Source organism: Pecten maximus, chromosome 7 (genome assembly GCF_902652985.1).
Source record: "Pecten maximus chromosome 7, xPecMax1.1, whole genome shotgun sequence".
NCBI classification, from domain to species: Eukaryota; Metazoa; Mollusca; class Bivalvia; order Pectinida; family Pectinidae; genus Pecten; species Pecten maximus.
Window position 1 is genome coordinate 25,404,118 of NC_047021.1, and position 14,592 is coordinate 25,418,709.

General features: G+C 34.2%; 1 protein-coding gene across 1 annotated transcript; it reads right to left on the reverse strand.

Annotated features, from left to right (window-relative positions):
- Positions 1 to 163: 163 nt before the first annotated feature.
- Positions 164 to 14,562, reverse strand: LOC117330360 (histone acetyltransferase KAT2A-like). The gene is given in 18 exon segments (XM_033888582.1): positions 164 to 2,770; positions 3,125 to 3,209; positions 4,019 to 4,085; positions 4,769 to 4,917; positions 6,091 to 6,234; positions 6,765 to 6,875; positions 7,313 to 7,375; positions 7,377 to 7,440; positions 7,860 to 8,068; positions 8,410 to 8,558; positions 9,251 to 9,403; positions 9,872 to 10,023; positions 10,287 to 10,478; positions 10,821 to 11,002; positions 11,345 to 11,434; positions 11,726 to 11,871; positions 12,439 to 12,565; positions 14,126 to 14,562. Coding segments are annotated over 18 exon segments (2,469 nt in total). The 5' UTR covers positions 14,318 to 14,562; the 3' UTR covers positions 164 to 2,576.
- Between the last annotated feature and the right edge of the window lie 30 nt (positions 14,563 to 14,592).

A 14,592-nucleotide genomic window follows, 5' to 3' on the forward strand; every position in this document is an offset into this window, starting at 1 on the left:
TTAATATAACTTGGATATACATTGCAATGTAGCCTTTAACCAAATCTCACCCACTTAACTTCTGAAAATGTTTATAGTAGCCCTCATTACTTGGAAAGAGGAACAACCCGATGTTCACATGAATACCTCGGCAGCTTGGGCCAAAAATACAAGTAAAACTTCACTTCTTTGATGATTTATTGATTGTGATGATGTAATGATATTCTCAATACAAGAAGAATGACAACATGACGATGACCATTGATACAATTAACATTGTAGAGATCTATCCTCTCTTATCAAACAATACAAAAGTGAAACATCAGTTGATTTCAGCGACTGTATTTTCAAAATCCATAGTTTCACCCGATATACTTGTTTGCATCATTAGAACATGTCATGATAAAATTAAAGGCTTGCTTTACGTAGATGTATATTTATTTACTGACGCAATGATAAATCACAGTAGTGCGAAGTAGCCCTGCATCATTTACTCGTTGAAATCATGATACTGAAAAATTCATGAAATGAACGGACTACCTCCCTTGGTTCATGCAAATATTCAACATAGACCACACCAGAGAGATCACTGGTATTCATGTTTCTGTAACCGTTCAAGAACTAGTCAACTCTTTAACATTTTAAGGCAGTGTGTACAGAGGCTTCCATTCAGAAAGGTTTTTAGTGTGAAACCTGATTTCTATGTTGTTTCGGTATTCAACACTTGGTAAATATATGTTGGTAGGTTCCCAGAAATTTCTTGGAAGTTTTTCTATGTGATGCATACATCATGGTATGTACTTTTTGCACACATTTCTAGAACAGGATTTCTGTTAAAACTTTATATCAGAAAATCCATTTTTCCCTGACATAAAGGCTCCACTGCAACTCCTTAGTAAATAGTGAATATTCAACCCCATTTATGCAAAACTTTAAACCATTAACTATTACATACTGCCGATTAAAAATCACTCTCAACACACCTGTCCACCAACTTAACCTCATTTTCAGATGTATAAAAGTTTACCTTTGTTTGCCCATTCCACACAATCTAGAGAGAAATTGTTGTGGGTGTTTGCAGTCCTACACAATTCAAAATTGACCAGCTGACTACACACCATTTGTCTGTGTGGTTTGTTCTTTTATGAAATAATGATGGACCTTATGATTTTATGTTGTTTTCAGAAAAGCCTCGACAAATATTTTCAAGACCTGTATTAATATCTGCATGTCTGTCAAGATTTATACCTGAAACGTTAGAACTAAAAACTGACCTATAAACAAAAGTCTCAGTGATAAACTGTTAATGGTGACATAACCATCTTGACAGCTGTTTATATTTCATTTCTTTGATACTCAAAAACACTTCCATCTGATGATTCAGGGTGTAAATAGGGTGCTTAATCAACCTTAAATATTGAATAGATGAAGCAGACAAAATGAACAAAAAACAATGTTAGAGTCCAAAATTCATGTCTGGTTATACCAGTAAAATCTGTCCTTTGAACAGGCCCCGGTGTCATCAACATTCCTTCACTTGTGGATGGAAATTCCTTTAATATAACATAAGCTATAATGTAATGTATTGTAATGCTTTCCTATTGAAAATTTTAAGTTAAGGAATATTTATGAGACAGGGGAGATAACTCATGGCTGCAGCACTATTTGATCAGGTGATTCTGCCCTCCGTACTGGTACAATAGTCAAAAGAATGATAGAACTTCAAACGTGAGGTTCAGAGTACTTATAATAATTTATCAGAATTCTTGAAAGACTAAATTATGTCATGAGACCTATAAATGTGGGAAGTGATGGCCATGTATAATTGTGTATGTAAGGCTGAGTTACTGAGTCAATATTGTTCATTTACTCCTTTAAATACTCACATTCCTCATCCAGACACGTACACACATCCTTTCGACTGATTGTATACCGATTAAAAAAACACTTGTACGACAACCCTGTACTCATCTCACTACTTACACACACCAATTCACTTATGTGAGACTTGCACTGCAATTCATCATAATTATAAACTATGACTGGATGTAGCAGTTAAATTGAAATACCCAAATTGGTATAATTATCATATAAACAGGCTGAATGTTCTTCTCTTATTAAAATGAAACAATATAAATTTTACATTAATATAAAACACATTTCAGTTTTGGATCTATATGAAGATTTCACTACTGGACTTAAAATAAAGAACTCTGCTATTGCTGAATACCCTAATAATGGGATTGATTAAATATTTTTTACACTCAAATATAATGTTATACATAGTTTCTACCAAACGAATGCTGCAGTTTGGCTGTTCTGGTAGGCTGAAGACAGCAGGCAAATGCTTGAAATTACAATACAGAGCACAAAATATTGAGAGTAAAAATTATCTATATTGTCGCCATACGTACTTCAAAACTTAGTAACTCAATATTTACATTTATTCGCAAAATTGTGGCCGACTACGAGCAACCTCTATTAATACTGTATAAAGTTTATCAGTCTCATCCACATCCAGATCTCAATATTGCAGTTTCAGTATCAATTCCTGTGGTAAAACACGACACTCCGCATTCTCCCTATGAAACAGTGTTTCACTTTTCCATCAGACCAGCCTCCTTCATTTTTGTGGAGAAGAATTTCTCCAGTGAGTTAGCACATTTGTAGTACTCAGTGTCAGGTTTGTTGTAGGCTCGACAGTTTGTGAAGATTCTTGTCATGTCGGCAATGAAGAGTCGTTTGTTGCAGTAGTAACGGTTTTTTAATCTTTCTGTCATTGTTTTCAGATCTGAATCAGAAATGAAGTTGTTATTAAGTAATTTCATAAATCGAAATAGAATGTATACAAACTTCACTCTTCCATACACAGCATAATTTCAAATCACAAAATTGTCTATGTAAAAAGGATATTTTTCTTCAACATATCATACAAATAAAGTTAGTACTAAACAATTTCTTTGCTCAACTGCCAGTTTGCCCATAGTCTAGTTAACAACGGAGAGATGATTGTACATCATTCTGTACAATAATATCTAAAATTTACTTTGATCCAGTATCCTTAAATACTTTTATATACAACTAACACAACAGCTACTTCTGTGACTACAGCCAAGAACAGCAGTTACAACACCAGAAATCTTACCCATAGGAAATTTAATGTGATCGTAGTAGTCGGGCGCCTCAGACTTGTCGACAGGCTTCTGGAATGGCCAGGAACTGCCATTGGACTGTGTAATAGAGAATGTTATAAACCAGGTTTCATTTACTAAAATTATATGACATTTAATGTAAATTATACAACACTTCAAAACAAGAAGGTAATATGGCATTTAACAAGTTAATAAAGTGATTAAATCTCTTACACAAACATTTGATATGACACGTGTGGTAGCACATCTTGGATAATTTATTCAATCAGGAAAGTGTTTAAACAAAAATAAATTTATGATTTAGTATTCTGACAACTTCAGTGTAATGATTATTCCAAACAAAATATTTTATTTTTGGAGCAGTTGTTTTCACTGACACAAAGTCAAACATCTTTTGTAATAACTTTGAAACCATTCAAAAATGTCCATCACAACTTGATTTTGTTATAAAGTCATGATAGATTCATAACTACACAAACCAGATGATAGAAAGCTAAAATCAAACAGTTTCCTGGTGGACAAAGCAGCCATTTTTTTTTTTTTAGCGGCACTTATGTAAAAGCAAATCTCATGTAGGACATTTGTACCAAGTAAATCACTGAATCATTCTTGAGAAACTGTCTCAAAGTAGTCACAGACCAGATTGGTCAGAATGTAGTTTCAAATAAGAACAAAATGTAACAACACTCAATACAGGACAGCATAGTGAATGTTTAAAGATTCTTAAAATATCGTCTAACAACTAACCTAAAATTATCATGGCATGGTAGTACATTTATGTTTATATATATAATTATACAATCAGAGGGCCGCTATGAGTCAGAAGAAGAGGAATAAAACTATTTGACCTAAAACAGTGAACCATATAAGTCTCGACAGTGATTTACCTTAACTTGCTGTAGTATTGTTTTGACTGCTGAGTGGAGTTGTTCACTCTCCATGGGCGTATCTTTGCTGCAATGGTAAAGTCAATGATCATTAGCCCACAATTTTGGGGAAGTTTATGTAACACTTAAAGTATCTTAAGTTTCAAAACAGTCAGATTACCTTCATTTATCTTTTGGGTGAAATATTTAACGTTAATTTTATATATTTCTTATTTCAGTATATAATATTTAGTATACAAACTACTTCAATACTGGGGAAATACCGTATTTGACCTATTAAGCACACTGTGCACTTAAAAAAACACAAAAGGGGTGCACTTGATAAACCATGTACAGAGAAAATGTTCAAAGTAAATTCTGGGTGGAATAAATTTCCTTTATGTAGCAAAAACAATCCAGAGTCTTTGCTTAAAAGACTGCAGATTATCGGAAGAGTAGTGAGGGAAGGAATTTTTATGTGTTTCAATAAGTGTATCCACCCCCTTTTCCTGTGCTTATAGGGGCAGGTGTGTTTATAAAGTCAAATACGGTAATAAAAATAACCTTGTGAAATGTATTACTTCAAATATCATTTTAGGACTGTATGCTGTGTAGGAATACATTCCCTCCTCTCAATGTAAGCAGCCATACAGTGTGAAAATATCTTAAGCTCAACCTATTTTCAACTTTAAGAACAAAACAATATATGTCGAATTGATGATAAGCCAAAAGCTAATGCTTTGGGTATAATTCTATTCCAGAAATATATACTTTTTGTCAACAGGAGGTTTCCAGCCAAGATCATGTAGACCTGGGATATTCTCCACGGGTATCTGGCGTACACCCTCCTTGAAGCAGGTCAGACCAGGGTATACCTTCTGTAGCTGTTCCTGCTTCTTCTCTATGATGGTCTTCACAATCTGTCAGGGGTAGATACAATGTACAGTCAGATTACATCACAGAAATCAGATTATAGAAATCCAATCTCCATTAATCTAACGTGGTTTCTCTAATTCTGAGATTGTGACCGAGTCCATACCCCACCAAACTTGACATGGTTTCTCTAATTCTGAGATTGTGACAGAGTCCATACCCCACCAAACTTGACATGGTTTCTCTAAATCTGAGATTGTGACCAAAGTCAATTGCTACATACATTTCCATCCTATCTTCACACTACACTTGTACCTAGTGGTCTCAGTAAAGTGCAATCAATGATTGCGAAAGCTCACCGGCGGCAGCAATCACACAATACATTCATTTTTTATGTATGTATAAGCATGTCATTTTGAAATTGTATGTCACATAATGTCGCTCCTAGACCTCTAATGGATGTATAAACTTAATAAGAAGGGTGTGGACTTACAAGCTTTCCAAAACTTACCCCCAAAATCTTTAAAGTGGGTTTTGGTGCCAAAAAAATTAACTCCACTAAATGGTAAAATGCCATTTTTTTCTAAATGATTTTGCCATAACATCACTCCTGAACCTCTAATGAATGTATAAACCAAATTAGAAGGGTATGAGGTGCATACTTTTGGACTTATCCCCAAAACCTTAAAAGTGGATTTTGGTAACTTTAAAGTGGATTTTGGTAACTTTAAAGTGGAATTTGGTGACTTTAAAGTGGATTTTGGTAACTTTAAAGTGGAATTTGGTAACTTTAAAGTGGATTTTGGTAACATTAAAGTGGATTTTGGTGCTAAAAGTTAAGTCCACAAAATGGTAAAATGTGAAAAAATCACAAAATTTTTCTGCAATGATTTTGCCATAACAGCACTCCTAGACCTCTAATGAATGTATAAACCAAATTAGAAGGCTTTGAGGTGTATACTTTTGGACTTACAAGCTTTCCTATCATTTATGAATATTTTTTTTTTTTTTTGTGAATTTAGAGGAAACATCATTTCCATTCTTAGTGTAGTTACTGACTTGGCCCGATACACATTTACTTCAAGTTGTTACTACAACATGCTAAGAAGCTTTATTTTCAAGTATATATTCCTGTACATGATGATACATTTTAACCCTATATTAAGTATTCAAACTGTTTAAGTAACATGAACTACAATGTACTGTCAGAACAGTTTTACCTCCTTCTGTTTCCTGATCACACTGGAGAAGTCTGTGTAACAGATTCGGGGGTTAAGTTCACAGCCCATCAGTGTCGCTCCCTCGTAATCCTTGATGTAGCCCAAGTAGGCTGATCTGTTCATTTTAATGTCTTTGGAAAAGCCCTGAAATTGTGATCCAAACCCAGTGTAAAGTACACTTGTATTTAACTAAGTTACAAATACACACTCTATTCATTATTTGGTCAAAACCTACATGATAATATACAATACTTTATATGAAAATGGAGAGACAAATCTGAGTCAAAGCAGCTTTTGTGAAATTGAATACACAATACTTGAATTATCACAAATAGTACACTGTAAGTTTAGGATTTAATTGTCTATTCAGATTAGTGATTACAAAGATAGTGTTTCAATAAATGTTCTATTAATAATCAGTAAGACCGATAATTTATATAAATCCAATGTGTATGGGTTATCATTGTGTTCACTTGACACTTTAAACTATTTTTCATACTCATTTTTAGTTCAACTTAAGGATGTAAAAGAAAGCTAACTACAAACGAAATCAGTCTAATAAACCTTAACTAGGTATATTTCAAGGTGCATGATTAACAAGAATTAAAGAAAATAATAAAGTGATTAAAACAGATTTTTGAAAGTAGAGATACAAATACAGTGTTATTACAAACCTGTTTTTTGAAATAGCCGATGGCATACTCATCAGCGAATGTGAGGAAGTGAAGGACACTGTGTCGGATATGATAATCCTTTAGATGATTCATCATGTGGGTTCCATAGCCCTAAATAACAACACATGAAATTAATTCTATTGAGTGAAATTTTACATTCTTTAAAGATTATGTTGTTAGAATATGTTTTGTGTGATAGATTTTTTTCAATATATAATTGTATCTATTATGATATCTATTGAAGTGGCGGTATATAAATTTGTTTTTTTTTTACACTTTGAGATTTTGTCTCCATAAAGATAACAAATTAACCATGATGATGGATTGATACATGTATACAGCAATAACTGAAATATTTTTTACACTCTTGACGGGTAAATAACTACTGGCTAACCCATCAACAAAGGGTCATTACTTTACAGGACGGTACGTAAGTCATCTGAAGAAGATTCAGATTAAAAGAAACTTATTTTCAGTAAACTTTACAGAAATTGTTGTTTCTTTCAATAAAAATATACATTGCTGACATATATTCTTGACAGCCTCACCTTCACTTGCTCGTTGGATGTGACAGCACAGAAAACAATCTCGGTGAAACCTTGTGTAGGGAAACATGCGGAAACATATCCCTCCTATCACTTTGTTGTCCTTTATCAGGGACAGACATTTGTGTTTCCTGGAAAAAGGTAATTTCTAAAATTACTTCTAATTCCTGATAAAAACAAAATGTATTGCATTAAAAAATAATCATCCTGGTTCAACAAACTTCTGTAAAGAGACACCTGTATTTTGAGACAAAACAATTAATGCTTGTAATAAGACTGACATTCCAAACTAGAATTTTTTCAAAGAGGACTGACTATATAATTAACAATGTATACAAATAACCACTGGTATACTGCCTAGCCTTTTCTATTTCTATATGACCATTGTGACTTGGGATCAAGTGTCTGTTAGTAAAGGGATCCTATAGCTAGTCATCAGTTTATATGAAAAAGTATTTTTCATTAATGAGATAAATGTCATAAATGGTACGTGAATACAAAAATTAATAATAATAATTCTGATACATAGTTCTGTTGATGACACACTTACGGATCAAACACAAGGCGAGTTATGTATTCCTTGGGCATGCGTGGCAGCTGGTGAGAGAAAACATTCTGTAGACCGATGAGCCAGATAAGTGTCTGTTTGGAGGGTCTGTTGCTGAGACTATTGGCCACTACATGGAACTCTATCACACCCTTAATCTCCTCTCGTCGTGCTGACTCGTCACGCGCAGAGTGAGCAGGAAACAGTGAGGTCTGTAACAGATGATAGAGGTCATCCTTCTGTTAGATATATCAAATACAAATAAACCTCGGTCTACAATGATGATACTTCGTATTAATATACATTGTCTAATAATTACATCTTTCAAAGTGGACTTTTTTCTAGCTACATTAATAGCTGCACTAGTGACATCTTTATTTAAGTTTTGTTTACATGAAAACAGTAAGATCAGTGTATAATGATATGATAGAATAACTAGGTCATTAAGTAAGACAACAAGTCATTCTCCTCAGTGGTTCCATACCCCCAAATGTTCACCACTGCATATGAACTATGATTCAGCTGCAATGTATACGAATTGAGGGATACCTACATCAGGTCCGACCATCTTCTCTGGCTCAGTAATGGTGGCCACCACCTCAGCGAGGTACTCAGCACTGATGTCACCATCGATACGCTTCCTCTTTGCCTCCTCAGGGCTGAATGAATCCTCCAACTTCCTCTTGAGCTCACTCCCAGCACCTGGTAAAACATCCAGGTCCAGTTATCACTTGTGATCTTATATTTCATGCCCAATGGGTTGGACAATGTTACTAATCTAGTATAAAATCTGAAATCTCACTGCCAATTTGTCATTCCTCATACTCAACTTTGCAACTTTTGCAACAAAATTAAAACAGGCAGGGGAAGAAAATTGTAAACATTATATATTTTACAATAATTGGGAAACATATTTTATCAACTTATATTAATCACTGTTGTTGGCCTGGATGGTAGAGCACAAGGGATCTTACTAAGGGAGGAAACCGGAATACCCAGAGAAAATCCATATGGTTCAGCAGTTAACCCTCTACCTTTTCACGTCTGATTGGAAAATCGAACCTGACTCACCAGGTGAAAATCAAGTGTGTTACCACTGTTCCACCCAACCACCTTCCCTCATTAAAGACAGTACAGAGTTTACACACATACTTTTCTATGTACCTGAGTATGATAATCTTTCCTCACAGTAGAAAACAGTGATTCCTGGACCAAGTTGATATCAAAATAATAACTAGTAGCTCTATAATTTGGCTTCACTAACTTCTTATTCTGATTGTTGTAATTTTGTGCTTTTACACAAGTAAATACTGATACGCCTGGCTTCTACTTTCCTGTCAATCTTACACAAGTAAGCATAGAGGTAAATTAACCACTAAGTGATAGGGACATACCGGGCTCTGCCTTGGAGTTGCGTCGGGTGGAGGGTATGAGGCCTGGGCTCACATTGATAGATGTATAGGTGTCGCCGCTAGCTACGGGGACTGTTCCTGATGTGGTGAACCGATTCAAACCACTCACCCCAGTGGCTGTGGGAGGAGTCGGTGCTGTAAGAGGGGAATAATCATTACACATCTTAACTATGAAACAGAAGCACCTTCTCACCAATTTAAATTGATGTCTATTAAAAACAGATGACTCGACACAATACAAATATATCATGAATGTTTTCGAATGAAAAAAAAATTCAACTAGAATTCAATCCTTTGAGTATGTGATTTAAAACCAAAACTGTCTTGAGTAAACTGCATAGGCTTAATTTTACTAATAATTTTGATAAATGTCATGTCTGAATTTAAATGCTGATTTTAGTTTTAAATTTTATAAACTGTGAACAGCATCAAGTTATAAAATGTTTCTCATACTTTCTCTACTAATCTTTCGCTTTAGAGTGAAGAAAGAATTAATTTAAAGGCAAATTTCTTAAACTCATGGCAGTATTAAGACCTAAATAAACCACTACACAGAGCAGAGATGTTCAGCCATGCTCATAGACTAACTTGGATGATTCTTACTATGATTTGTTGAGTCATCGAAATCTAAACAGACAGATGCCATACGATTACTAGGTGAGGATCCTGTCATATTTGCTGCATTCTGGGAAAATTCTGGATCCCATATCGGTGAATTTGTACCATAAACCTCTTCTTCCAACATTGATAAAAATCTGAAACATACAATCTTGTATCTTCCAAAACAATCAAGCAGAAATCTAATCAAGTATGAATTTGATGTTCTGTACTACGGTATAAATATACAGGACTTTATGAGAGATCTTGTACACAAACATTTCATGACAGATTACATACCCCCTCAACTTAATGGGAGTGCTGAAATACTGAAGTTTTACAAAAATCATAATAAAGATATTAATAGCTAGGTCGAATGATGGAAAAGACAAACAATGAATGTTGAAACACAATTCATTACCTTGGAAAATGAGTCAGCACAAGAGTTCTTTTTTCAGGTGGCATCTTCTCTTTTTCAGCTCGAAATTTGTCAAGAAGTTGCCTGCGCATTGTTTGGAAGACGGAACGGAGAAGAGTACGACCAAAGATGAGAGTTGTTTCATATCTTGTAAGGCTGTCACAGAATGCAGGAACGTGGCAGTAACACAACCACCTGAGAAAATGATAAAAACACAACCCTGAGGTACATCATGGCTTTTTACAATAGAAATAATAGCTATCCCTTGTTGAGAATGTTTTAATAGAAACTTGCACACACATATCAGTGATCATTAAAATGGATTCTTTATACACTGATTAGACAATGATTTATTTATATCATTCAAACCCATATACACATGTTATTGGAAGAGCAAAATTTCAATTATCTTCTCAAATTATCACAACCTAAATAAGGCATACTTAATAATACAATAATGGATATATATTTTACAGAGAATCCTTATTTTCAGTGTCTGTCAGATTTGTACAGATCTTCTGATGTTCGATATCCTACCTTGTATAGTTAACTTTGTACACAGCCATATCTTCAGTACCCGCATGCTGTGTCCTGCTGGTTGGTGTCTCTAACTTCCAGTGGTTGAGACAGTGTAAAAACATCTTGGCTAAATCATACATTGTCTGCCATTCACGCTGTGCTAGATGTCCAAACTTATACACCACAAAGTTTGTCACTCCCTGTAACAGAAAAACAAAATACATTATGTAATAATATTGAATTTCTTTATTTGTTTATTAAAAACTTTGAATAGAATATACACTCAATTTCACATATCATCCTACCATGTTATACAATAGGGTTCAATACTCTGACAGAGTATGGACTATCATATACTTGACGAGACAAAACCAAGCAATAGACAGGATCATGTAGGTAGTAAACATGTAACTAACGAGTAGAGAACACCGACTATATTCAATGAGACAAAACCATGCAATATGCAGTCATGTAACCTTAATTTCATTAGTACTGTAAAATGTGAACTTTATATGTGACTACATGTGTATTTTTCTGCTTACCTTTGCTATGCTAGGTTTTTCAAATGGTGGACTTCCCAACGGCCCCTCAATAGTGGGCTGGCTCATATTTAGAATACATTTCCGAAGTAGCTGAAACGCAGGTAAATCTCATGCTCATTTCAGTTACACTTGCATCAGAGTGACAGGTATTACAGCAAAAATGTATCTTATTGCAATTGGTTTGAATTTTAGGCTACAAAGACAAAAATTTGCAGACTTTCTAGGAAATTTCAGGGCTCCTAACAGATTAATATATAAAGTATAACTATTCCTTGCTTCTAGAATATTTTGTTGGAGACATCAAATAAGCAGATTTTAATAACATTAATCTAGAGAGTGGTTTGAAGCAAAATACATCTGTTTGTTGGAATTCATGGATACCTTGAACAGGTAAAAGTAGACTTGTTTTGTTTCAGCATCTTCTTCCTTGTGTACACACATGAACAGGTTTTCAACATCAACAACAATTCTCAATAATCGGTTCAGTTCTGATTCCTCTGTGTTTTCTAGGTGGGAAACATGAGCACCTGAAAATAAATACTTTGATAATTAATTTCAATATACAACAAAGTAAAAGTAGATTTAACAAAATAACAGAACAAATACTCCTCCGTACCAACTGGATAGTTCTTGGGTAAGAACAGAGAATATCTATTGTTATCAAATGTCTTGTTACATTATGTAACAGTTTTGATGTACCAGAACAGTCTCAATTAAAATATTTCATAGATAAATCTTGATAGACCAGCAGACAGGCCTTGAATGTCCTTGCTGAAATTCAGAAATTGAAAATGGATCACGACTCTGTCCTTATTTCATAAACAAATATTTCATAATCATGGTCCAATTTTTTTGGACTGTGAAAAAGAAAGCGTCACAGGATCAATGACTAATACAGTTTAGTCTAATGATAACTGACTATGAGACAGCTCATTACATTTACCTCTTGTTTTTAAGTTGGATCAAGTAAAAAACAAAATCATTGTGTTTTGCTATTGACTATTTAACATCAAACCTGATAATGATGAAAACTGCATGTTAATTTTTTTTTGCAGATCCTGGCACTTGTCAACATTAAGTATACTATTCCTTACCAAGTGTGTGTGAACAGCTACGACAGGGGTCTGTAAGGTTAGCTAGTGGCTGAGATACATCCATCCTCGGGGGAGTAGGTGGGGGATTTGGATTCTTCCATCCATTGCATTTACATGAATCAGACTGCTGAAAATAAGTATTTATACATATATCACCGTTTGTTTTGTTTTACTGACATGTAATATTGAATATGATTTTTCTAAGCTTGATCAGATTATTGGTGACAATTCAATATGAAATTGTCTTGTGTATAGGGGTACACAAAAAGTGAAAACAAATGTAATTTTGTAGACATACTACTCTACACACTAAATGGTGTTATGATTATGGGGACTAGAACCCGAGATACACATATAAAATACATTTTGAACATTTCTATCTAAAACAGTCACTAAGCTTATGTTTTGAATACTTTGCAACGGTAAGACACTAGGGTTGTACAGAAATATGATTGAGCCAATGACTTGCAGTATTCACTAGGTAACTGTCTAGATTTCACTGAGTTGCGGTCTATTATTTCATGTTTTAATTTTGGTGCCAAATTTATTATACCCATGTATGGTGGCATGAATTACATGAGATCATACAAATTAAAAGTAGCCCATCGATATTTCTTTGTATATGGGACAATATGTTTACAGCTTACATATGTGGTACAATACAGTTTCTACCTATGGTACAAACTGGTGAAAACATAGCACAAAATGGTAAAGTTGGTTTCAAAATGATAATGGTACAAAATGATTGTATTTCTTGAATGTGTTGTATATTATATAATAAAACTGGACTAGGCAATCTCTAGTTGCCAGATACAGAGACAGCTTAATAGTTAAAGTATGTCTTGATCTAGTGCTCAAACAACCTGGTTTCAAATTGTTGACTACCCTTCATTTAACTGTGGACATTCCCATGTCTGAGGATGTAACACATATCTTCTTCGAATGTAAATTTTGTAACGCAAGCAAGAGGGACACTTCTTCAAAATACTAGGTCGTTAAATATATATATCCAGTGAATCTAGACTTATTTTATTTGGAAATGAAAATCTGATTCTGTCTGTAGACAGTAATACATAAGTTTTCAGACACATGCACATTTTCATCGAATCCAGCAACAGGTTTTAAGTAAAATGTTTTAATTGTATATTATGATTTGTATATGCCTTGTTAAATGCTTTCATGTAAATATTAATAAATAAATTGTATAAGAGGAAAAGGCGTTAATAAGTTGAAAAAACTTGTGCCTAATCCTCTGCTCAACCAATAAATATGTTTAAATAAAAAAAAATCAAATCCCTTTCTAGTAGAACTTTACATTTCTGAAAGTATTGTTTTGTTATTGTTAATATATAAGGATTACAAATACAATGTATTCATATATCACATGCATGAATATACTCAGGAACATAATTTCTTTGCTTTTTTTCTTGTTATATTTTGAATTCAATGTTCATCTCTTTGAATCATGCTGGTTTTGTTTACTTTTTTTTCTGTGAAATGACAGTTGTCAAATAATACCAAATATTGCGACAATCTTTTCATTTTCAAGCAATACAGTTATTTAAACAACTTAACAACAATTAAACAATTCACTTTACAAAAATAGTGGCAGAAACACACGTAGATGGAATAAACATGACCATTATCATTCTAGCGTCCGTTTGTAAACAACAGAAAACGGATAAACCTTGCAAGAGGAATACACAGCTAATTTTTCAAGCTTCTTTGTCTTTGGGTAGTTCAATACGATCGCTTTCTTCTGTGCTATTCGCTGTAGATGATTAGGCCTTGACATTTCTCCGGTTGTGCCTTGTGTCAGAGTCTGTTTTGATTGTGCACTGGTTCCATTTTGGAGGGGTTTATCTGAAGCGTCAGACATCTTCCAGTCTGATTCAACTCATTGAATACATCCGAGTAGTTCCGAAAGCCGAAGAGCTCCGAAAATCGAACAACATAAATGCGGCAAATCCCGCCATGTAACGGTTACTTCATTTCTGAATGAATGGCCATGGGTTCCCGCGTATTTTCGCTCACTTTTTGTTACCGTGAAATATTAAATGTTTCTTAATTCATTTTCGAAGTAGGTCTACATTACCTAGCCAGAGTTTCATCAGGCCCTGAAACCAGACTTAATGCGGACAAACCGGATCATCA